Raw genomic sequence first — 25,346 nt, 5'->3', positions numbered from 1 at the left:
GATGACCTACCCTAAGGATGACCTACCCTAAGGATGACCTATGACCTACCCTAAGGATGACCTACCCTAAGGATGACCTACTCTAAGGATGACCTACCCTAAGGATGACCTATGACCTACCCTAAGGATGACCTATGACCTACCCTAAGGATAGACCATCACTATTTTACAGCTTGACAACCCCTTTAAATAATAACCCTGTATGTTAAGCTGCTAAGCACAGTGCAGGTTTTGGTGTCCTTTTCTGAACGTTTCCTCATTCGTTGCTATTCTTCACATCCCCGGCCTTCAGGCACGGTAATTCCACTGCGCCTGCGCTCCAACATGACCTCCTCATCATGGCGTCCGGCTGCGGGACAGACGTTGTACGTGCGCGTGAACGTTTGACGTCTGTGTGCGCGCGCCCCTCCGCCGGCTCCGGCCCTTCGTCTTCTGTCGCCGCTGAGGTTGGTGAAGATGGTGGCTCCGTGACCGGGGAAGACACGGCGGCATTGCGGGGACAGAGTGCGCCTCGCCAGGTGAGAGCTGCGGCTTGTGACGCGTCAGTTGTCTCCTCCCTGCTGACTGTCTCGCTCTGTTTACGCTGCGTGATGTCCAGTCATTCCTGCCTCATCCATGTTGATGGTCTCCCTCGGTGAGGGACTGGAGCTCAGCGTCCTGCCCTCTAGATGCTGACAGATACCAGGTACTGGCTGCCTGTCAGGGTGGTGAGGTAGCTGCAGCCGTCCTCAGGGAGGGTTGTCAGAGGTTGGCCCGCCTCGCAGGGGAGGGTTGTCGGAGGTCTGCACAGGAGCCCCGCAGGGGTGGGGTTGTCGGAGGTCTGCGCAGGAGCCCCGCAGGGGTGGGGTTGTCGGAGATTGGCCAGGGCCTGCCTTGCAGGGGTGGGGCTGCCCGAGGTCTGCCCAGGAGCCCCGCAGGGGTGGGGCTGCCCGAGGTCTGCCCAGGAGCCCCGCAGGGGTGGGGCTGCCCGAGGTCTGCCCAGGAGCCCCGCAGGGGTGGGGCTGCCCGAGGTCTGCCCAGGAGGCCCGGCCCGCCTCGCAGGGGAGGCTTGTTGGCGGTTGGTCTGCCTGGCCTTGTGGCTCTTCTACTTGGTGACGGGTTCACTTTAAAAGCTGTGGTTGCAGTTCTCTTTCCTTTGTGTTAGTTGTGGCCCCTCGGCTCCGGTGTGACGGTGAGGACAGTCAGCATGTACAGTTATAGGGGTGCAGGACAGACCCTGTATAATGGTAGGCCTGGCAGGTAACATAGCTCATGTTCAACGTTACCTGATTGGCTGACTTCAACGAGACGTCCTGTTTGTGTCCGGCTGGCAGAGTGGGCTCATCACCCCGATCTCCCCCCTATCCTGGGGTGTATCTAACTCCCGTGCTGTGAAATGTGTAGCATCCTTTATTCCATGCTGCGTAGCACTCTGGAGGATACACCCTTCTTGCCAGTAACCTCCCCTTTAAGGAATATACATATAATTACACAGTAACCCTTAGAAGATGTTGGATGACCTTGTAATCACAGAGAGAAAGTATCAGAGCAAAAGGGTCATTTATGGTGGAGAACCGACTCCTTGTAGGGAGGCTCTAGTACCCTGTTGTACCGCCTCTAGCTTGGATACAAGATGTGATACGGGAGAGCATGGAGGCTCTAGTACCCTGTTGTACCGCCTCTAGCTTGGATACAAGATGTGATACGGGAGAGCATGGAGGCTCTAGTACCCTGTTGTACCGCCTCTAGCTTGGATACAAGATGTGATACAGGCGGGCATGGAGGCTCTAGTACCCTGTTGTACCGCCTCTAGCTTGGATACATGATGTGATACGGGCATAGAGGCATACAGGCTCTGTATGGTATCTTGCGGCATATTGCTCCACTATGCTGTAACTGAGCCTCTAGATTGTACAGTCGTAGGCTGTGGAAGCTTGTGTGTCGCAGATGGTCCCATATATAATAATAATACATCTATATAGCGTCAGTATATTCCGCAGTGCTTACAAGACGGGATATAAAGACCCCGGTTACATAGTAATCAGTGGATGGGAACAGTAGGGGTGAGGGTCCTGCTCCAACGAGCTTACATACTATATAATAGGGTGATACAGAAGGTAAAGGGGCTGGAGATGGGCACGGTATGGCGGGGAGGAGATGGGCACGGTATGGCGAGGTGGAGATGGGCACGGTATGGCGAGGTGGAGATGGGCACGGTATGGCGAGGTGGAGATGGGCACGGTATGGCGAGGTGGAGATGGGCACGGTATGGCGGGGTGGAGAGTGAGGGATGCTATACACATAGACAATAGTCAAATTGAGCCGTATTGTGGCTGAATCGTTACGACTGTAGGGGCAGCGCTTGATTACGGCTAGCAGGAAATTGCAGTCCGTTATCAGGCGGACTAAAGAGGGTCTGGTTTAGGGAATGCGGTATGCCTCCCTGAAGAGGTGCGTTTTTAGAGCACGCCTGAAGTTCTGCGAGTCCTGGATTGCTCGGGTAGCCTTTGGTAGTGCGTTCCAGAGGACCGGTGCTGCTCTGGAGAAGTCTTGGAGGCTGGAATATGAAGTTCGAATTAAAGCGGCGCTCAGTCTGGTTTCATTAGCGGAGCGGAGGGCGCAGGCTGGTTGGTGGATTGAGATGAAGGAGGTAATATAGGGGGGCGCTGCACTGTGGAGGGCTTTATGGATGAGGGTGGTGAGTTTCAATTATATTCTGTATTTGACGGGCAGCCAGTGCAGTGAGCGGCACAGGGCAGAGGCGTCCAAGTACTGGCTGGACAGGAAGATGAGCCTGGCTGCCGCATTCTATTGGTAATAACTCAGGCGATCGGGCAGCGACTGAAGTGTGCCAATGTTGTGGGGCTCCTGTGACCCCCTTGTGTGTGCGGCCGAGCATTATCCTGCTGGAAGCCGCCATCAGAAGAACACATGTGGCTGCAGGATGTCCTGAACATATCGCTGGGCTGTCATTGTCCCTCGTACCACTACTAGGGGGGACCGACTGTTGTATGCGATGGCCTCCCAGACCATCACACCAGCAGGGGGCAGTGTGCCGCTCCACAGCAAAGGCAGGAATGAGGCGCTCACCCCGAGGTCTCCAGACATGAACACGGCCGTTGTCAGTGCCCAAACTAAACCTGGATTCATCGTTGCTGACAACCAGGGTCCCCTCCATAGCGTCCAGTTTCATCGTTCACGACATTAAAGCGGTTGTATCGCGCCGAAACGTTTTTTGTTTTTTTTCCCATAGGCCCCCCGTTCGGCGCAGGACAATCCCAAGGGATGTGTTTAAAAAAAAAATTTATATTACTTACCCGAATCCCCGCTCTGCGACGTCTTCCTTCTTCCTACTTCTTCCTTCACCAAGATGACCACCGGGATCTTCACCCACGATGCACCGCGGGTCTTCTCCCATGGTGCATCGTGGGCTCTGTGCGGTCCATTGCCGATTCCAGCCTCCTGATTGGCTGGAATCAGCACACGTGACGGGGCGGAGCTACGATGACCAGCTCTCCGGCACGAGCGGCCCCATTCACCAGGAAGAAGACCGGACTGCGCAAGTGCGTCTAAAAAAGCAAGAAGACATCAGAATTAGACGGCACCATGGCGACGGGGACGCCAGCAACGGAGCAGGTAAGTGAATAACTTCTGTATGGCTCATATTTAGTGCACGATGTATATTACAAAGTGCATTAATATGGCCATACAGAAGTGTATAACCCCACATGCTGCCGCGAGACAACCCCTTTAATGCAAACAGAGGCGACAGTGGGTGTCAGAGGTCGTACATGTACAAGTGTCCTTTAGCCAAGTGCCTGGAAATGGTTCCGGCAGACACAGGGGTGTAACGATGGCGCCCCCTGTCTCTGGATGGCAGACAACGGGAACAGTTGGAGCTGCTAGTGCTTGTCGGGTAATTGCACAATCCTCTCTACTTGTGGTCTGTAGGGGGCGTCCTGAGCCCGGTCACCTTGTGTGCCCCTATCCACTGGTCCCAACACCCCCTAACAGTTGGGTCAGAACGGCCGATGGGGACAATTCATCGATACGACCATCCAGCTTCTCACATCCCAATAATGCGTCCCCGTCTCAGACTCTGGTCACGGGCTGATATCTCTTCTCTGCGTCGTAGAGGCGTCTAGTGGTCAACAAGCTCAACAATCGCAAGAAGAGGTCACTACACACAAGGAGCCTCCGAGAGCCTCTTATAGGCCATGGGGGGGGGGGGGGGGGAGCTAATTTTAGGGCCTCTGGTGAAAAGACCATTCATCTAATTACCACAACTCTCATCATTTACAGATCTGCCTGAGATGGAACTGCATGCCGGGTATTATAACAAAACAACAACTTCTGGGGGAGGGAGTGTTTTTGACACAGTGCATGTGAGGGGTTGGTGGGTTTATCTTGAGGAGCCCATGTATTTGTGACCCGCTTCATCAGGAGTGAAGCCTGTGGGGGGTCGGATTGATGTGGAGGGGCAGCTCATACATGCAGCGCTGGGAATGGAGCCATCAGGAGATGTCGGCACCCTCATTAGCATCGGTGCTAATTACCATCCTGTCGTTTGCCTGGAGCAGCGTCTCAGCCTCCTCTCTCATGCCGGTGCTCATTGTATTGTCCCCCCAGCTGTGTGGTTTGCCCTGACTGTGACTTCCTTCACTTCACAGGGGGGCGATGTGTTCATCAGAACAATGCACATGGCCTTGTGAAATCGTTGGAGCCAATCAGCAGTCAGGGATCGCCTCCTAGTCTAGTTTTGATGCAATTTTAGTCAGTGAGATTTGTGCCCCTCCCCCCCCTCATATCAGACGACATCATTGGGATTGCTATCATCTTTACGGGCTGCGATTCCAGCTATGTATGAGGCAGTTGGCGGAAATAGCTGTCAGCCGCAACGAGCGTTTGTGTATGGAGACGTCGGCAGAACGAGCGTCCATGGGGGGAGAGTCGGGGGGGGGGGGGGATGTCTGCTGCGCCGAGGCTTCATGTGTTTGGGGGGGGGATTGGCTGTCAGCAGAATGAGTGTTCATGTGATCGGGGGCAATGCTGTTTGTCAAATGACGGCTATTGATGTCCGTGTACCCGCACACCTTCATCCTTCTGCTTTGTTTGGGCGTCTAGTGCCGAGGGCATGTTTTCACTTGTGGTTCCTCCAGTGTCGCTCTTGTGTCTTGTTGTCAATCCGCTCCCTGGTTTATCTCCCATTCTCATGGATGAACATTGACGTGCCCGGGCAGATAATGCCGTCTTATTGTTCCCAGCGTCGGCATCTGTGTGTGCCAGGACTTCAGGGCACAATTAATATTTGTGAGTGACAGGGCAACAACCTGCAGAACATCGGGATCAGCAGCGCTGGGAGGTGAAGCGCAGTGGATGTTTGCGCTCTCTGATCGCAGGGATGTTGGTGGCGGTCAGGTCACACAAATGCATGTAGTGTATTATATGACTTTGTGGTTTTGAATCGCTCCTTTTTTACTTTTTTGTTTGCCCCCACCCCCCATGCATCAGCTCTTTCATTGATTGCAATGGGAATAATACTAATCTATGTGTTCCTCAATAAGCAAGCGCTGTGGTCCCTGCCTCCTGCCTCACCTGTGGTTGTAGCACAATAACCTGCTGATTCTGTGCAGGTACAGTAGTGTTTCACGGCTCCTTACAATATATGTGCTTTAGATAGACAAGCTGCCTGCAAACATCCTACCCAACCTCCAAGATGCAGTTGTGGACGCTGAAATCCGCACTGTAATTGCTATTACATGTCTTCAGCACTAGAGGGCGCTATCCTGTAATCTTAGCATATTTATTAAATCCCAGAGGCACTTTAACTGCTGATATTACTTTTATATTAACTTTGAAAGTTTTGTTCTACTTGCAGGACGTGTGGCATGCCATGGCCAGCTCCTCTGAGAGTGAAGATGATGCATTCATGGCCATTGACGGAGAGGATGCAGTAGACGGGACTACTATGGAGCAGGACAACGAGTCGCAGGCAACACCTGAGGTGACTAAGCATAACCGATCAATGTCCGAGCTGCCGGAGGAGGTCCTGGAGTACATCCTGTCCTTCCTGTCTCCATATCAGGAACATAAAACCGCAGCCTTGGTGTGTAAGCAGTGGTATCGGCTCATCAAGGGTAAGTCATAGTGTGCAGCCCGTATCGCCAGCGGCATGTTGTGTCCTCCATAGCGGCGCAGTGTTCGGCTCTGGTTACACACAAACAGTTAAGTGTTCATTACCCAACCCAGAGGTGTGCAATAAAGCCACTTCTCAGAAACCATTTAGGTTCGAGGCCCAAAGTCATCTGGTTACAAGATTGTCTTCTCCTTTTAATATTTAGTGCCGTAACCTTCTGTGTGCTGCAAGGCGAGTTCTGCCCTCATGATGGAAAGTAAGTTGCCTCGTCTCCTAGTCCGCACATATGGTGTGTCGTGGGAAGATCAGGTAATTTACCCGCCATCCACTCAGGGCATATGTGGCATCTCGCCAGTTTCATCATGTAGGAGCTGCAGCTGGTCTGTATACACCCTGGTATATAATGCGGGTGATGGAGCTATTAGTGTATAAGGGTGAATAGTCTCGCTGCTACGTAGATAGTCGCTGTGAGAATCTGTTTGCTGGCCGTTCCCTTCAGCGACCGCTTTGTGAATGAAGACATTTTACACTTGGATTGACAAGTATTAAGTATTTGAAGGTCTTCAGAGCTGTGGATACAATTGTATCCAATCTACTCATTCCTCTGAGACTGATTCATCTACTCTGATACATTGTAGCAAACTACCAAAAAAGAGAGAGGTTTGATTTGTGCTGCTATAGTTTAAGGCTTGTTTGTATTATTTTATTAATTGTATTTACCGTGTACGCTATTCACTAAATATGTCCATAGGCTTCTGTTAGTCGGACAGAAGCCAAAAAGGGGTATATTTTTGTCCTCTGTCTGCTGATATACGTCAGTATACTGCGGGTGGGAGAAAGGAATAGCACAGTAGATTATATACAATTCTGTCCTGTAATAGTACTCCGCCTGTACATATGGTGGTTGTTGTGCCCCCCATCATGATAGCTTATGGGTGACAGACACTTCTGTATGGCATCTCTTACAGGCATCAATTAAGTGGATATGTCACGAGGTTATCTATGATTTAGCTAATGTTAAAGCCTGGATGACGCTTTAAAGGGGTTTTCCCATTAAACACATATTTATGATCATTGAGATCTTTCATCTGGGACCTGCACCCCCTGCGTTCCCCTAGTGATATTGGAAGAGCGGTGTGCACGTGTGATCACCACGCCATTCACTGTCTGCGGACATAATCTCCCTCCACCCTGTAGAAGTGAACAGAGTTGTGATCACACATGGACTCCGCTGCTCCATTTGTTCGGGTAACTTCTGGTTCACCATCCTTGTCTGTCCTGCAGATTCCAGCTGTTGGACCCTCAGCAATCAGATGATTATCACATATCCTGTTAGCTTAATGAGAACTCTTTTAACCCTTTCATGGTCATATGTGTTTTTGAGTTTTCGTGCCAAAAGCAAAACTATGCCTTTTTTTTATATCTCCAAAAAGTGTTGTGTTTTTTCCCTTAGTCAACCCCAAAATGTCTGAGAGAGATTATGTATTTATTTAACATTTTTCTTTTACTATGGCTGCACAAGGTTGCAGCGAGGACGTTGTCTATATGGGGACAGATCACTGATTTACACGGGCCGACACTTGTTTAAACGCCTGCATGAGCGCGAACATCACCGCTGAGCGGGGAGCATTTACACGTAACAGGAAGCCAGCGATAGTTTTTATGTTGACTGAAAATCAGCGATAACGATAAGTAAATGAATCGTGAGCGACTTGTTTCCACCTCCCCCTATTAACACTGAACGATTATCGCTCAAATTAGTTTGTTTGAACCATTTTTGAGTGATGATTGTTACATGTAAATGGGCCATTAGATGATGGTTAGCCGTGATCTGTATACACAGACATGCAGGCAGGATGTATCTTCGTTGCATACGGTCAGCGCAGGAAATCCCTGTGACCTCATTACTGACACTACGGGGTTCCCTTGGGCACACTGTTAATTTATGTGGGCTGGTCAGGAAGAGGTTACTGGACCGGTTTATTATCTGCTTATGTATATGATATTTATATATGGTGTTTTCATTCATTATTGCTCCAGTGCATCAACAATTAGTAAGTCGCTTGATTTTACCAGTGTAAGCTAAGTATATTATAGGATGTGCCCGTGGTGGGCATTATGTGCCCGTGGTGGGTATATTCTGCTTCCCACTATATAAGCAAATGGCAGCTAAACTAAGCTGCTCTGCATTTTAAGACCCTTTACGCCCCAGCAGGCAATCCGGCACATGCGCAGCGACTCCTGGTGGTCGTCTCAAATCATAAATGACGTCACGTATGTGCGCTGGATTCCCTAGTATGCTGCAAGGGGTCTTGAAACACAGGATTTTGGAGGGGTGTATTTAAAGAAGCGGGGGCCGGAGTTCTGCAGCAGATGATTCGTCCATTGGACGGTTTAGCTGTCATTTACATATCACGCAGCAAGCAGAATATTTTTGTATTGGAGCGTTTCAAAAACAAAAGGTACAATCCCCCCCTATCCACCGTCCTCTAATACACTTGGCTTACATAGGAAAAATCAAGTGACTTCCGTTAAAGCACTTTTACAGACAATTAGGAAAATCTGCAATTCCTATTCTCTCTTCAGACACAGACTGATCGCCTCTCTTTTGCCAGAGACTGTAAGCTCTTGTGGGCAGAGCTCCTCCATAACGTATCCTACCTGTACCGCACCATCTTCTCTAATCGGTATCTTATAGTCTGCAGCCATGAGTCGCGTTGCTCTGCATATCAGCTGTATTCACACATTGAAAGGAGGTTTCCTTAAGCCTGGGTTCACACAGGGCGGATTTGCTGCGGTTTTGCCGTGGATTGCCGTTGCATATCCGCACTGTTTGAAAATCGCTGCGTTTGCAGTGCAATGCAGCACAAATGAGTTTTGCAAAAAAGCTGTTCTCACAGGACGGATTTTTTTCTGCACAGCCGCAGTGCGGAAATGCAACTCCGGCGCGGTTTTCAGGCTGGGTTCACACAGGGCAGATTTGCCGCGGTTTTGCTGTGGTTTTTCCGTTGCAGTTTTGCCGCAGAAGAACTGCTTCTGCGGCAAAACCGCTTTAAAGGTTAATTTGGGCTTTTTTACTTTTTGTGGCGGATTTTGCTGCGTTCATAGAGGTCTATGGACAAAAAAGTGCTGCGGAAAAGACCAAAGAATGAACATGCTGAATCTTTTAAAACCGCGATGCAGTTGCATTTCCGCACTACGGCTGTGCGGAAAAAATCCGTCCTGTGAGAACAGCTTTTTTGCAAAACTTATTTGTGCTGCATTGCACTGCAAACGCAGCGGTTTTGCCGCAGTGCGGATATGCAACGGCAATCCGCAGCAATTCTGCCCTGTGTGAACCCAGCCTCAAAGAGGCAGCATGTCCATTCTTCTGTCTTTTTTTTGTCCATAGACCTCTATGGACGCAGCAAAATCCGCACCAAAATACGCGGCAAAAAGTAAAAAACCGCTGCAGGAAAATCTGCAAGCCAAAATTAACCTTTGAAGCGGTTTTGCCGCAGAAGCATTTCTTCTGCGGCAAAACCGCAACGGAAAAACCGCAGCAAATCTGCCCTGTGTGAACCAAGCCAAAGGGCGCCTGCACACGAGTGGAAATTCCGCAGCGGGATTTCCCGCGGAACTTCCGCCGCTGGAAGCCTGCATAGGATTGTGTTAACAAACGCAATCCCATGCAGACGGTCGCGCGGCAAACAAATCGCAGCATGCTCTATTTCTGCGCGGGGCTCGCAGAGCCCCGCACAGAAATGTCACTCACCCGCCGCCGACTCCGGTCTCTGCATGCGCCGGCTGCCCGGCAAGCCGGCACATCAAACAGCCGGAGCCGCGGGCGCGGGTGAGTACGTGCTGGTCCTTGCAGGCGCTTGGGTCAGGTCCTGCGGCGAGAATCCTCGCCGCCGGAACCGACCCGCCCGTCTGCTGGCGGCCTAAGGCTGTTTTTTTTCTTCCTGTTTCTTTATTGTATTTGATGCATTGGTGCAATAATAATATTGTTTGCAAAATTCTACTTGTCCCTTTTATATCAGCAAAACGTCTGCCCATTTTACTGGTCGCGGTGCAGCTGAAATAAGTTCCTCGTGGTTCTGTGCCGCGGTTGTCAATTCAGACCTGTTTTTCCCGCAGGTTTATTTTTTCCCATTGACATGTTTGTGGTCGTTACCATTTATAGTATATAATAATAACCGTGCAGCTATTTCACTGCTCGTATTCTGCACATCGTCCAGACGCAACAACTTCTTATTTTATCCTAACTTTTGGGGAACTTCCAGAATGTAACTGCGAGTTCCTTGTTCCCCCATCAGCTCGGGAAACCCACAAATCTCCTTATATAGCCTGTAATAAATGAGGGCGGAGGCGCTGGGGTGCCGGATTTATCGTGGACATCGCAGCTTTCTACCTGCTTGTCTCTTCATGGGATAACATTCCTGTATAATTTATTGGACGCCTATAAAGTTTCCTTCTTCTTGGTTGCATTTTGCAGTCAGGATCGCTGCTGGGACCCCCAATGATCACGAGAATGGCGCACCCTGAATCCATCCTGTGAATTGAGTGGCATAATATGGGGCAAGCGATTCTTCACTTTGATGCAATCTGTTTTCTCTCAATCGCTCACCATCCCATAGGGGGGCGCTGGTCACCCATGTGCACCAAGACTACATTCACAGGAGGAAGTTGGGGTACACCATTCTGATCACTGGGTGTCTCAGCAGTCGGACCCCCAGTAATCGGACATGTCTTGCTGCAAGAGTTAAAATGCCTGTGTAAATGAACCCCTTGGAAACAATCGGTTAATGCAGCGTGCGAGTTCTACACGTTGTGCAAAGGCACTGAACTCTGACGTGTAAATATGGTGTAAAACACGGCTGACACAATCCAAGAGGATGCCAGTCCTGGCAGTTTAACCCTTTAGATGCCACGATTAGAGCTCCGTGTGGCCGACTGTAATAGACAGCGCTGGACCAACATCACAATGCGGAAGTATTCCAGTCTGTTGATTGTTTCTGAAATACAATGTAAGTTCAGGTCTCACAGGGGGAAATGTTTTTATAAAATATAAACTAAACAAAACCCCAAACCTAATTGGTATCTCTGTGTTCATCTGAACTAATGGAATATAATATTTATCTCGCTCGGTGTCAACCCTGCTTATCTGACCAGGGAAGCGCGTCGGGATGGCTTTTTGGAATGATTTCAGTGGTGCATGAAAGTTTGTGAACCCTTCAGAATCCTCCATATTTTGCTAATATTTGTCTTGAAAATATCTACTACACAAATGAGTGAAAAAATACTAGATTGAGGAAAACGTGTCTGTTAGTGGCAAATGTATATTAACCTTTAGGGATCTTTCATGCGGGACGGAATTACGCCACAAGACGAAGCCAAATCCACGGCTGCGGCATTCTATACTAAAATCCACAGGTAGCCTGCAGGTTTTGGCGCAGCAGTTACTGCGGTTTGCGTCGCGTCATGCGTATTCTGACCCATTTGAAATTTCGCTTAGGATTAGCCGGTAATTTCAAGGTGAGATCAGAGTTGTGTGTCGTGCCATTGACTGATCGGGGATGACAAGGTGACCGGTGCGGTTCAGGCTGCTATTACATGACAGTGTTTTTGTCTGCGTTTGAAGACGCACCCCAAAACACACTTTAAAAATGCCGGGGCGTCCGTCCGTGAGCCGAATCTCAAGAGAATGTGGGTCACGCAGCGGGGGAACAACCCGCACAAGTCGTTTTATAGGAGGATGGTTGAAGAAAATGTCAAATGACCCCACAGTGCCGTGAACTGTTATGGTGCTGTTGGCATACGTGACACGGAGCCGCGATCCGGCATTGTCGCCCTCTGAAGCGGGCGTGTGGCAGGAAAATCCGACTCTGTGTGCTTTCCTGTATACTTATATAGGCGAACGCATGTGTGGGACTCTGGAAAAGTCACATTTTCATGCATCGGACATTCTTCCCCCGGGTGACCGTGCTGGATTGCGGAAGCCGGAGAATATAAGAAATACATCACCCGGCTCCTTGGCGTGTCCCCTAACAGAACCAGAACTTACTTTATGACGGATTCCCTTTAGGCTGCCTTCACACAGGCTACAAAACGCCTGTATGTGAAGCCCGCGGTTTCCAGTGGTTTCCTTCACATTAGCGATGTTTTGTCTGATGCTATGTTGCGTCGTGCTGAATATTGCCGCGATTTGCAATGTTCTGTAGCCCATGCTTTCCTATGGAGCCTCCTCATGTATCGCATGGGATGTACTTGAGATTTTCGTGTTTTGCGATACGTTTTTAACATTAGAAACTCCTATTTACTTCCTCATGAGAAAATCGCATGTAGCAGCGGCGCGATGCGAGATTTTTCACAAGAAAAAGCATCACTGACGCTCCAAAATCGTGTACAAAGCTGCAATTTTATAGCGCCGATATCTGTCGCCCGTGTGAAACAAGCCTAAGGCTCCGGCAACACGGCATCGCCGCGAGAAAATCACAGTGATATTGAATTGCTGGTCCGTGCGACATTGCTGATATTGCTGCAGTTTTTCCGCAGTGATACTGCGATTTTGTAGCTTGAAATATAAGCCCTAGCTGCAGAAATAAAGTATACATTACTTTTAGAAGTGCTGTCCAGGCTATGCGGCAGCTTCTCCACGGTCCCCGGCTCTGTTTTTCATCTCTTCTGGCCAAGGGATTGAAAAATCCCTGCCTTTTGAAATCACTGTTTGTGATTGGCTAACACTTAGGCCGCCTGCACACGGGCGGAAATCCCGCTGCGGGATTATCCACGGAATTTCCGCCACTAAAAGCCTGCATAGGAGTGCATTACAATACGCACTCCTATGCAGACGGCCGCTGTTTGGCCGCGCGGCAAACAAACCGCGGCATGTCCTATTTTTGTGCGGGGCTCGCAGAGCCTTGCACAGAAACGTCACTCACCCGGCCGCCGGGTCCGGTCTGCGCTTGCGCTGGCTGATCGGCAGCCGGCACATGAAAGAGCCGGGGCCGCCAGGCGCGGGTGAGTACGCGATCCTCCCTGCAGGCACTGGGGTCGGGTCCCACGGCGAGAATTCTCGCCGCCGGATCCGACCGGCCCGTCTGCAGGCGGCCTTAGCCAAGCAGAACCAGCGCTCCATGAATGGCTGTGATTGGTTCATTGAGCGCTGACCGTGATTGGCTAAGCGCCAACCAATCAGGAGCAGTGCTTCCAGGAGGTGGTGAATTTTCAATTCCCAGCCAGAAGATATGGAGAATAGTGTCGGAGACCCGGGGAGAAGACGCGCCGGTAAAGACAGCGCTTCTAGGTGATGTATCCTTTTCTTTCCTGCAGCTAGGGCTTATGTTATGGCTATGACAGGAGGATTTTCTACTGTCAAAGTTGCATCGCACAAAAATCTCGTTTTGATGCGATGCAACAGAGAGGAAGGCTCCATAGGGAAACATGGGCTACAAAACCTCACGAGTCGTGGGCATATTGCGGGATCCTCGGGTTGTTGCATGCTACAAAACATCGCATGTGCGAAGGAACCCATAGGAAAGCATGGGCTTCTCATACATGCCATTTGTAGCAATGCGACTTTGCTGCTCGTGTGAAGGAGGCCCACATCCTATGAAATGTTGCAGAAGGACCTGAAGGGAGCCGTCTATGGGAGGAAACCACCAACATATCGGAGATGAAGCTCTAATGTACGGAGGAACGGGCTAAGGTTCCTCCAGACCGATGTGCGGGACTAATCAACAATTACCGGAAAGGTTTAGATGCCGTTATTGATATACAAGACACTGAAAGCAAAGGTTCACATACTTTTGCTACTTTTAGGACTTCATTTTATGTAGTTTTAGGTCAAATATAAGAAGAAATATGGAAAATTTGAAGGGTTCACAAACCTTTAAGCACCGCCGTACCCAATAGTAACTTATGGATGGGGCAGCGCTTGGCCTGTAAGGGCATGATGGCATATTGTGTGGCGGCAAGTATTGGGATTGCGGGTTCGCCCTTTTCACAGTGAGCCCCCGCGGTCGGGCAGGGGGAGTGTAGGGTGAGGATGGGCAATCGTGATTCTTGGTCTTTCATACCCTCTGATGAACTTATCATCTGGGTTTGGTCTCTCGGGGTCTCTTTCCTCAAAAGTGTGAGTATAACACAAAGAACATCACCGATCTGCGAGCGTCACATGTAGTCGGCCTGCGGGTTCCCCGTTGGGTTGTGGTTTTTATATACTTGTTTGTTTAGGTGCCACAACTAGTGAAGAGGTCCTTCAGTGTGAAACCCTCGCTACGCTCCATCTTTCTCTCAAGTTCCCCCACCATCTATCTAGGGGGTCTCCGTAGCTTCTTGCATGTTTATATCTTTGCAATATTACTTTGTATCGGGTTATGTAGCTGATTTTTTTATTTGTGTTGTCGAGTTTTTAAGAATTAAAGGTTTATTTTTGGGAAAGACATGGGGTGGGGTGTTTATATAAGGGGGGGGGTGTTTATATAAGGGGGGGGTGTTTATATAAGGGGGGGTGTGTTTATATAAGGGGGGGGTGTTTATATAAGGGGGGGGGTGTTTATATAAGGGGGGGGGTGTTTATATAAGGGGGGGGGGTGTTTATATAAGGGGGTGGGGTGTTGCTATAAGGGGTGCTTTTGAATTGTTCACTTTTGGAAGCCTCTTTCATCTTTTTGTCTACAGTAAGTGATCAGAATAGTTACAGCGGTCAGAATGTGGCGCTGACGACTTGGTATCCCCACAACTGCGCTGACCCACAGAATATAGTGAATGCTGTAAAAATAAACCCCTTTCCTAAAAATGTAGCAAACTGTGTGGTTTATATATAATTTTTATTCATTTTTTCATCCCACTTAAAAGCTTTCATTTTTTTTTTGTACCATTTGTATAGACCATAAATGGTGCCATTGAATAATACAAGTTGTCCTGTAATATACAAGCCCTCACTTGGTTATGCCAACTTCTGGCTCTTAGGGCTATCTAGGGATGAAAAACCAAACCTTAGCTGTCTCTTAGGGGTTAATCCTGCCGGGCTGAGACCACCCCATAACTGTTGTCACCACCACCATTGTGCGGCTCACTGATCGCTATGCAGATTCATGATAGAAGTGATCGTGGAGCCCGGGCCTAACATTGGCAAGCTGGCAGCGGCATACGGGCACCAGCGGAGTCCTACATCAGTGTAACGTCGGACCCTGCGGTGCCTGAATAGATGGGCTATATAATGGGGTGCGGTGTACAGCTTCTCACCCAGGATAGGTGGGCTCTGCTCTGTGTGGGCGCCATGAGGCATCCCTGTAATAATGCTTTCCTCTGCCACCAGGGGTCGCTCACCAGTGTTATCACGGATTCATTAAGGCTGTTCATGATGGAAACATTCAGTGGGAGAGCCGAACCTACCCCTACCCCGGGACCCCGATTACCCAGCGCTTCTCGCACAGTGAGTCTCCTTGCTTCTTGGACCTGTGAGAATCTCTGCCGGCTGCTTCTGCTCTCTTCGGAGGAGAGGGTATAGACTGTGAGCTCTTGTACCAAGAGGAGAGTTAAGGCCCATTTAGACACAATGATTATCGCTCACGCATCTTTTGAGTGATAATCGTTGTCTAAACTCGCGGACATTGTGCAGATTTCGTTAACGATGAGTCTTATCAGTGCCGTGCGCTGAGTTCTCAGCAGGATACTATTGTTTTAGCTGGTATGCCACTCGGAGAACACAGCAGGAGTATGCAGAAGACAAGCGGCCCCACTTGTCTTCTGCATACCTCGCTCAGAACGCTCAGCTGTATACCAGCTGAGTGCTCTGAGGAGACAACAGCTGTATGCAGAAGACAATGCTCCAGCTGTGTTCTATATACCCTGCTTGGAGCGCTCAGCTTTATACCAGCTCAGCGCTCTGAGGAGACAACAGCTGTATGCAGAAGACAACGCTCCAGCTGTGTTCTATATACCCTGCTTGGAGCGCTCAGCTTTATACCAGCTCAGCGCTCCGAGAAGACAACAGCTGTATGCAGAAGATAGCGGTCCCGCTTGTCTTCTGCATACAGCATGAGCCTTCATTTACACACTTATGCAAAGTGAACGCTCAAAACTGTCACTCGAACTGCCGTGTGAGCAAATTTTGAGCGATCATCTTGCTGTGTAAATGCACACAACGATTGTCGCTTAACCCTTTCCAGTCCAATGTCGGGCCTGCCCCGACATCCTAATTTCCCTCCACAGCTTCGATGTCGGGGCAGGCCCGACACTGCAGTGCAGGAGTGTATCTGCACCCGATCATCAGACACATCGGGTGCAGATGCACTCCTGCACTGGTCCTCATCGAGGACCCCCGAGGAGAAGGCAGAAAGGTTTTTTAACCCTTTCTGCCTTCTCCTTTACACATTACATAGCGCTCAATTAGCGCTATGTAATGCATAGAGATTCCGGCCGGCGATCATGTGACCGCCGGTGTTACCTGACCCCCGGCGGTCACATGAACGCCGAGCCGGGAGCCTGCACTGTGGGAGGACCTGCTTACCTGACCGGCATCTTGCGGATTCTCCTTCTGTCTCCCGGCCCGACGATCATGTGACTGCCAGGTGCCACCTGACCCCAGCGGTCACATGATCGCTGAGCTGGGAGGCAGAAGGAGAATGCGAAAGACGCCGGACAGGTAAGCAGGTCCCTCCCTGCACCCTCCTGAACTCTGTCAGTTCAGGAGGGTGCAGGGAAAATGTATTTTTTTTCTCACCCATTCTCCCCAGCTCCAATTTATTTGGAACTGGGGAGAATGGGTGAGAAAAAATAAATGGATTGGAAAGGGTTAAAAGATGTCTTTTGAGCGATAATCGTTGTCTAGATGGGCCCTAAGTCACAGCGAAAGGGGCACACTGCTCAGCAGTCCGTGCGGCTCTCCGGCCCCGGACGTACAATTAGGTAAACTTCTGATGGCTAAACATGTTGTATATGCTTACTATGACCGTCCGATAATCCATATCTTACATGTAATAGTAGAGAAGACGGCTCCAGTTCAATGCTAACATACAATCTGCTGCCATCATTAATGTGTTTGAATGTTTTACGGATGCATTTATGAATTGCGCGCCTCTGCTCGGCCTTCTGGCGTTCAGTTTAGTGTGCTGGATGATCTGGTGTTGGTGAGATGAGTTTGCTGCGTATATTGGATGCGGTCCCCGCCGCTGCCATGTTATATATTGGGGTCTCGTAGGACGTGGCCACCTTCAACCACCACAGTTTTCCTTCTGCTTTTGTCAGGTGCGTGTTACTACGACTCAAACCAGTCCATGTACGTGTTTGGCGGCTGCACGCAGAGTAGCTGTAACGCGGCCTTCAATGACTTGTGGCGACTGGACCTCAACAGCAAAGAATGGATCCGCCCCCTGGCGTCAGGTGAGTGCGACGCCCGCTGGCGCTGTGAAGTTGTCATGAGGCCAATTTCATGGGATTTGTGGTGTTGACCTTAGTAAATTAAAGGGTTGTTCAGGTCTGAAACATTGACCCGTCTTCAGGATAGGCAATCAGTAGCTGATTGGCAAGTTTGACACTTGGGACCCCTAACGATCAGCTGATATCTGGTCCGCCGTCAGTGTGTATGGAGCCTAAAGCTCGGGACGCTCCATTGGGTACGGAGCTGTCAGCTTCTGGTGCCATCCATACTGACAGCGGACCAGATAATGACCGATCACCGGGGGTCCCTAGTGGTGGACCCCTGCCAATAAACTATTGATGAAGATGGGTCATCAATAGTCAAGTCCCGACAAATCTATTTAAAGCATAGAGACAAAGGGAGTGATGCGCTTTTTATGACCAGCGAGTACAGACCCAATTAATAGGTTCCTGGTCATGTGACAGTTGTGACGTCATCGCTCCTATTCGTGATCTGGATGCTGCTGCACTGCAGGGACATTACTTGTCCCCTGTATACCTTCTGGTAAATGTCCCCGGGGAAGTGACATGTCCTCGGGGGGGGGGGGGGGGTTCCTTGCTCGTGGTCCTCAGGTGACCCGCTGATTTTATAGGCAGAGATTACAGGTTCCATTAAAGCTTCCATCTCAGCGTGAGCCGCCTGCCTGATTATTCCCAGCGCTCTCCCTGAGAATACGCTGCTGATCGCTATCCCACGGGAGGGGCCCCACACAATCCCACCCCGCTGTCAGGACCAGGCCGGGCTGCCGGCAGGTTTGCTGTCATTAGCTTATGTCTCTGGAAAGCTGCCCAGGAGTTGTCCTAACTTGTGCCCAGGTAGTGTCTTACCCGTTCCTGCTTGTTTTATGACTGCTGGTATGGGAAGCAGATCTGTCACTTCGGACGGAGGCCGGCGGGGGAGTTAATAGCGGATGGGTTTCCCTTATAGACAATATCTAGATGTTATTGATTAAGCTCTTTCGCAGTTTTTTTGTGCAGAATATCTGCAGCGTTAATGATGTAATTCCCCAGCTGTATGTCTAGGACCCGGTGGATAATCTTGTGTGTCGGCCGTCCTCCTCCCGCAGAGCAGATATGATGGTTTTCTCACAGTAGATAACGGAGCTGCCAGTTTTTGGCTTTAACAAAGCAGAATTCATTGCAGTCGGTGTGAAGCGACTGAACTTTAGGGCTGGAATTCTGACCTTTGGGTTTTTGTGAGAATGTTGGTGGTCTGTAGAGCCACCTACCAGTCATTGGGGCCCCAGGGCGGTTGTCCTCTGAAAGTGCTGCCTGTCATCCTAGTTCACAGTCCAACAATCCCAATCTAGGCTGTATGGGATTACTGGGAATCGCCCCCTAATTCTGGGTCGTTCTGGGATCGTCTCCTTCCCATCGGCATCTTCTGGCAATTCTCCGCTGATCTCCAACGTTTGGTGATCGTTCTAGAGGATCCCTTCATCTCACCCCGTTCTGGAGCAGCAACAGGTTATAGAATACAACCACCTGTTACATGAGGGGTCCCTCTGGTGGTCCTCCATCTTCCAGAGGGGTGAACTGGGGGGGGGGGGGGGGGGTAATATAATGGTTGTAATCGAAATTATTCAACCTCTATTGCCAATAAGGTTTTTGTCAAATTTACCAACTGTTTGCTGCTTGTTTTTCTCCACTCAAGTATATTACCGTAGTAAGCAGGAGGCCATGAGGACCGGGGTAAGACTCCTCAGGACCGCTGTCTGGCTGTACATCACGTCTGCAGCCGGTCATAGCAGCAGAAGGTGACCTACTATGTACTAAGGACGCTCAGCATGAAGGGGGTTAATTCTAAGACTACAGGAGTCGGTCAGGACTCCTTCACACGGGCATATGTACAGTTGTGCATGCCTCAGCGCAACATGTTTGCGCAGTGAATGTTATTTTTTTTTTTCTGCGCACGTATAGGTGTATTTTATTGTACATTTGCGTGCGGCAGACAAACACGCCGCCATTAAATGGCTTTTTAGCCTGATGAGTTGCAGATGTGTTCTTTTTTTCCCATGGAATTGCACAGCGTATTGCGCATCTTGTTGTGGATTGCGTGCGCACCCCCCATAGACCTCTGAGGACCTTTGTTGCATGTTGTCTTTTTTTTTGGTTTTTTTTTTGCGCGTACAAAATACATGCATATGAGCGAACCCATTGTAATCAGGGGGTTCTATTCTCTGCGTATTATGCACACAAGTACGCCCGTGGGAAGGAGCCCTAAAAGTGGCATTTTGTAGTGAATTTGGGTAAATTGCTTATTATATTAGTTGTGTTGAGCGATTTTACATTTTTCTTGTTTGTTTTGTAAACTTGACAAACTTCATGTGAAACGAGGGCTGAATAATGCTGATTACAACTGTAGACGGTATGTGTGTCTGTATGTATACATACATATATATATATTCCCTCGGGAACTTCGCAGGAATTTTTCCCACTAGTTTCTGCCATGAGGGATTCTGTCTGAATTCCTGTCTGGGGACGGCCGATATCTGGGAAGCGGCTGCTGTATTTAGTCCTTGCTCTGCGGAGGAGCCATACTGCACCTATGTATGAAGGCGGCCATAACGGTGTACCGCTGGTCTTCAGGGCGTTTCAGCGCCCCCCTTCGTTACGCACATATGTACTATATTATGTGTATGCTTGTTACATATAATCACTTTGCCATATCACTTCTGTTGTGTTTTCACAGGTTCCTATCCCTCTCCGAAGGCAGGAGCCACACTTGTTGTATACAAGGAGCTGCTGGTTCTGTTTGGTGGATGGACGCGGCCGAGCCCATATCCCTTACATCAGCCAGAACGCTTCTTTGATGAGATTCACACATATTCCCCATCTAAGAATTGGTAAGAAGGGATCTCGGCTGTCATGGCTGCAGGGAGGGTAACCGACATCTAACATCGCTTGCCATTGGTTTTATTTTGGAGCCGTTTATACCCGCGACCGCAGAGATCTAGTCTCCATGTATTGTGTGTGCAGGCAGTTCAGCGTCCTTGAGGCCTGCGTAGAGCGAGGTGATTGGTGGGTTCCTTCATCTCCCTAATTGGCTGGCATTAGCTTTACTGTAATAACCATGTTGTCTTTCCAGGTGGAACTGCATTGTGACCACCCATGGGCCCCCACCGATGGCTGGGCACTCGTCCTGTGTTATTCGTGATAAGATGATAGTTTTCGGAGGATCTCTTGGTTCTCGTCAAATGTAAGTTGACTTTCACCGTATTCACCCATTGGGAATGTCCTCGTGAATGAGCGGGCTGATTCGTCACCCACCACTCCTGCAGTCCTTTCTTACTGCCACATGTCCATTCGGCTGGTCTTGCTGCGCCTCTACTTCCCTTGGAATTTATGCAAACCGCTCTTGTAATTAGTAGATAATGACAATGGGATCATCTTTCAGGAGCAATGATGTCTGGGTGCTTGACATGGAGCAGTGGTCATGGTCCAAACCAAACATCTCTGGACCCAGCCCCCACCCCCGAGGAGGACAGTCGCAGGTATGCCTGGTATAAGTGTCTTCCTGCCCCTTCCTGTTCACTGGATAATGTGGGATGAGCATCTAATTGTCCGTCCTTACCTCCTAGATCGTTATTGACAGTGAGACTATCCTGATCCTGGGTGGCTGCGGAGGACCCAATGCTGTGAGTACACTATGTCATATTCCAGCCCTCATTATATATTTAGAGAGGGTTTTTGGGACTAGAATATTCTTAAGATAGGTCTCCAATATCCGATCGGTGGGAATCTGCCAGCTGGGACCCCTGCAATGAACTATTTGAAGAGGCTGCGGTGCTCGGGTGATGACTTTGGCCTCTTCACCGCATACCAGGCGCAGCTTCATATGTGAATGGGGGTGAGCTGCTGAAAGATCGTGTGACGACCCTGGAGAGGCCATGGCGCTCACCCAAGTATTACCACCTCTTCAAATAACTGGCTGCTGAGGGTCCCAGGCAGTGCACCCCCACCGATCGTGTATTGCATAGGTCATTAATATCCTAGTCCCTTTAATAATATGCTCTCTTATGATCCACAGCTCTGCAGTGACCATCATAATTGTTACCCTTTTTCAGCTTTTTAAGGATGCCTGGCTGCTGCACATGAATACTTCTCCTTGGACCTGGCAGCAGCTGAAAGTAGAAAACGAGGAGCACGGAGCCCCAGAATTGTGGTGCCATCCTGCTTGTAGAGTAAGTCCTCTGTGATGCCCCATGGGCATCTGATGCTGCGTCACGGGCGGTGGGGCTACTATGTTGCAGCTTCGTGGATTCTGAGGCCATTTATCTCAGAGGAAATAACGCTGTGTTATTTCTGTAGTTACTCTGTTATCCCTCACATATAGGTACAGAGTAGTAACCATGTTTTCCTCCATCTCTTGTAGGTGGGCCAGTGTGTGGTGGTCTTCAGTCAGGCACCCAGCGGCCGGGCTCCTCTTAGTCCAAGCTTGAATTCCCGTCCTTCACCAATCAGTGCAACTCCACCTTCCCTGGCTCCGGAAACGAGAGAGTATCGATCACACTCCCCGGTCCGAGCACCTGATGAAGCCCCTTGTGTAAATGGCCGCTGGGGGACTCTCAGGCCTCGGCCTCAGAGGCAAAGTGGCGGTGGTTCCCGGGAAGGCAGCCTGTCCCCGGCTAAGGGTGATGGCCTTTCTCCTGTCCTTAATGGGGGCAGTATATCGCCTGCTGCAGCTTTGGACAGCCCCTTGCAGGTCATTTCACCCTCGGCTGCTGAGAGCTGTGAACATAAAGCTGCCCCAATGGCTCCGCGACGCGGCTCTCTGCCGGAGCAGAAGGATTTATGTCTTGGTTCAGAAGATTGGAAAAGGGGGGATGTAGATCTGGATACAAGTAGAAACCCACCTGAACAGACAAACGGAGTCCACACCCCCCCACACATTACTTCCACCCTTTCGGGAGCGGTGTCACCTGGAGCGCTTCGTCGAGGACTGGAAGCTGTTAGAGCCCTGGTAACTTCCTCACCTCCATCCTCATCACAGGGGGGCGCTAACCCTGTCAGCCCTCCAACCCTCACCTCTCCAGGTTCTCCCAGCAGCGGCTCTGAAGCGGCCTCAGTACGGCCAGTCCCTGCCCAAAGTGATGCCCATTCCCTGCCCCCTATCGCCCGTCGTCTAGGACATCACCCACCCCAGTCGCTGAATGTGGGGAAGCCCTTATATCAGAGCTTGAACTGCAAGCCTATGCAGATGTATGCCTTGGACATTCAGGGGACCCGGGAACGGGGCCGTGTAAAATGGAAGGTTTTCAGTAACAGCTCTGTGGTGGGACCCCCTGAGACCAGTTTACACACTGTTGTGCAGGGTCGAGGAGAGCTCATAATTTTCGGAGGTCTCATGGACAAAAAACAGAACGTCAAATATTACCCCAAAACCAACGCCTTGTATTTCGTAAGAGCCAAGAGATAATGTGGACAATGGATGCCAGAGACTCACTGGGGATGTTCCCCTCCCAGCTCCATTTTTACACTACTTGATCCCTTGTGATATTGTCCCTTTTAGATCTTGGATACGAGCCAGTGAATAAAATGAGTGTGGAGGGGGTTAGCTCTCTCCCTGCTCCCCTCCTGATGGGACCCCTCTCTGCTATGGGCTTCTGCAACGTTGCTTAGTGCTGTGGTATAGGGGGGTGGACAGGCTTAGCACCGGGATGGTAGGTTGCCTGCTGTGAGATCCTCAGGACCTTGTCGTTCAGGTCCACGATCCACAATTCATCATGCATTGTCCGGTCCTAATACACGTAAAGGTGAGACGAGGCCAAGCCCCCCCCCCCCCCCTCAAAGTGCTTTATTTTTATAGCCTGTGTTGGTATTCCTATAGAGGGGGGGGGAAGTTACTGTAGCTTTAAATCCCATCACTTACAGTCTGCCTTTTAAAGGGATTGTCTGGTTATCAGGCAGCATTCCTCTAGTAGCACTTCCTGCAGTAAAATAGCAACCTGCTTAGTACCTACCCCTCTGCTGTCACCGAGGTCCAGCGCTGCAGCCACGCTGTGGTCCTGGTGGCAGCTGATGTCACATGGAGTCAGGTGACCTCTGATACCAGAAGACCGAGCGCTGTCACTCTGCAGCCGTCACTTAATGTCAGCTGCCACAACAAATGCTGGGTACACAGCGGAGCTGCAGCGCTGGATCCTGGTGATGCCGGAGGAAGAGGTGGTGTAAGTAATGATCAGTTTATTTTATGCAGGGAGCACTGTTAAAGGGATGTCTGGTAACCAGTCAATCACTTTAATGCTTAACGGTAGCTCTCCAGTGTTCCTAAAACTACAGTGCCCATCATCCCTCTGACATGCAGGGTATGTAGCGTAGGAGCTGGGGGTGCAGGAGCTCGGAGCGCGAGGTGAGAAATGTATCTGATGGCACAGGGAAGGGGCCCTTTAAGAGCAGGTGTCTGTGGGTATGAAGAGTCTCTTCTACCCTACAGCAGGTAAAGGTGAAATATACACCTTTTATAGGGCAGCGCAGTGGCCGTGTAGCGCTGCTTGTACTAGTCGCCTCTACTGAGCATGTGCAGCTTCCCAACCAATCGCATTACAATGATGCAGCCATACTGCCCCGCGGATTGACTGAGAAGTGACTTGTGACCTGTAGGAACTTATTCTAAGGCCCCCCAGTCTTGTCGCTGTACCCTGCAGCATGTAATAAGGCGACGGCACTCTTCAAGCTTGTGGGCAATACCGGCTCGGTAGAGTTGTGCATTATTGTTCCCCTCCCAGATCCAAGGGACTTGTATTCTCCTACAGTGGTGGCTCCAAAGGGCTCATATGGAATTGAAGGTCTGTGAAGCCACCCAGCAGTTGTTTTGTGTTGCAACTTCCAAGTGCAGAGAGGAGGATAACCTCCAGAGGGCAGCAAGGGCGGAGTGCTTTCATTGGAATGCTGGTGTCTATGGTGCCTGAGCCTGCATACACTATGGACATAAACTACAGAGTGGTTTACCGCTCCTGACCCCCTGACCAATGCAGAGGCGTCAGCGGATTATTAAATTATTGCCACGTTATTTTGTAAGGTCTTATTGCATGGTCCTCCCTCCTCTCAGTCCGGGTTCCTTCCACCTAAGCAGTCAGATGGCAGCTGCTGCAGCCAATCACACGCAGGCATTGGCACTGGACGTGGGTATCTTTTTGACATTTGGTATCTGCCCCTTATATAGGGGGATGGATTGCAATAAAGTTCCCTGATTTTCCGCTATCCTCTCTGCACTGACTTCCTTTCGCCTTTATAGTTCTTGTTAATGAGCTTGTAGAGGGTCAAAAAACATGGCTGATTATCTTCAGAAACAGTGCCACACCTGGTCACTGGTTGGGTCTAGTATTGCAACTCAGATCCGTTGTACTGAATGGGGCTGATTGACTCTACCGCACTCGGCCTGCGCCCCGGTATGATGCTGTTCTCAAAAGCCACCGCCTTATAAACTTGGACAACCCATTTAATAGCAGCGCAATGGCGGCTGGCCGGAGCCGAGGGAAGGATTGACCGCTCTGGACCACGTCCACAATGGAGGCTCACAGCAATGTCTGCACGGTTCACTACCAAGTATGTATAGATGTGCCGCCAGCGTAAGGACCTTGAAGAGGTAAATGGCCGTGACTCCGATCTCCTCATCGGGCCGATTCCTCCACCTGTGTTATGGCCGCACCGTCTGCAGGTCTGATTGTACAAGCGGCGTCCGGGTCCTTTGGGGCTTTTCACACAGGCAAAATATTTCTGTATTCCGCAGCTAACTATGCAGAAAACACCAAAATCCACCCGTGGGCAACGGGAGTGGAAATCTGCAGCAATAGATTATAGTGCTGTTTGTAGAGGTGATCGG

At 50.1% G+C, this 25,346-nt stretch overlaps 1 protein-coding gene across 2 annotated transcripts; it reads left to right on the top strand.

Annotated features, from left to right (window-relative positions):
- Positions 1 to 380: 380 nt before the first annotated feature.
- On the top strand, positions 381 to 24,724 carry FBXO42 (F-box protein 42). Of its 2 annotated transcripts, XM_066606326.1 has the most exons (10): positions 381 to 518; positions 5,858 to 6,116; positions 15,420 to 15,536; positions 17,351 to 17,485; positions 20,214 to 20,367; positions 20,610 to 20,720; positions 20,919 to 21,015; positions 21,103 to 21,159; positions 21,589 to 21,705; positions 21,897 to 24,724. In XM_066606326.1, exons 2-10 carry the CDS (start codon positions 5,873 to 5,875, stop codon positions 22,938 to 22,940), a joined length of 2,076 nt encoding a protein of 691 aa, XP_066462423.1. In that variant the 5' UTR covers positions 381 to 518; positions 5,858 to 5,872; the 3' UTR covers positions 22,941 to 24,724. The 2 variants fall into 2 exon arrangements, with proteins under 2 accessions (XP_066462423.1, XP_066462424.1); XM_066606327.1 differs by lacking the exons at positions 381 to 518; positions 5,858 to 6,116 and adding an exon at positions 6,145 to 6,371.
- Positions 24,725 to 25,346: the final 622 nt, after the last annotated feature.

The sequence above is a fragment of the Eleutherodactylus coqui genome, chromosome 6 (assembly GCF_035609145.1).
Source record: "Eleutherodactylus coqui strain aEleCoq1 chromosome 6, aEleCoq1.hap1, whole genome shotgun sequence".
NCBI lineage: Eukaryota > Metazoa > Chordata > Amphibia > Anura > Eleutherodactylidae > Eleutherodactylus > Eleutherodactylus coqui.
This window is presented reverse-complemented; position numbering and strand designations above follow the sequence as displayed.

Coding starts and splice junctions, on each gene's coding strand:
- FBXO42 (XM_066606326.1), top strand. CDS start 5,873: ATGGCCAGCTCCTCTGAGAGTGAAGATGATGCATTCATGGCCATTGAC. Junction 21,016..21,102: donor CCCGAGGAGGACAGTCGCAG/GTATGCCTGGTA, acceptor CTTACCTCCTAG/ATCGTTATTGACAGTGAGAC. Junction 21,160..21,588: donor GCTGCGGAGGACCCAATGCT/GTGAGTACACTA, acceptor ACCCTTTTTCAG/CTTTTTAAGGATGCCTGGCT.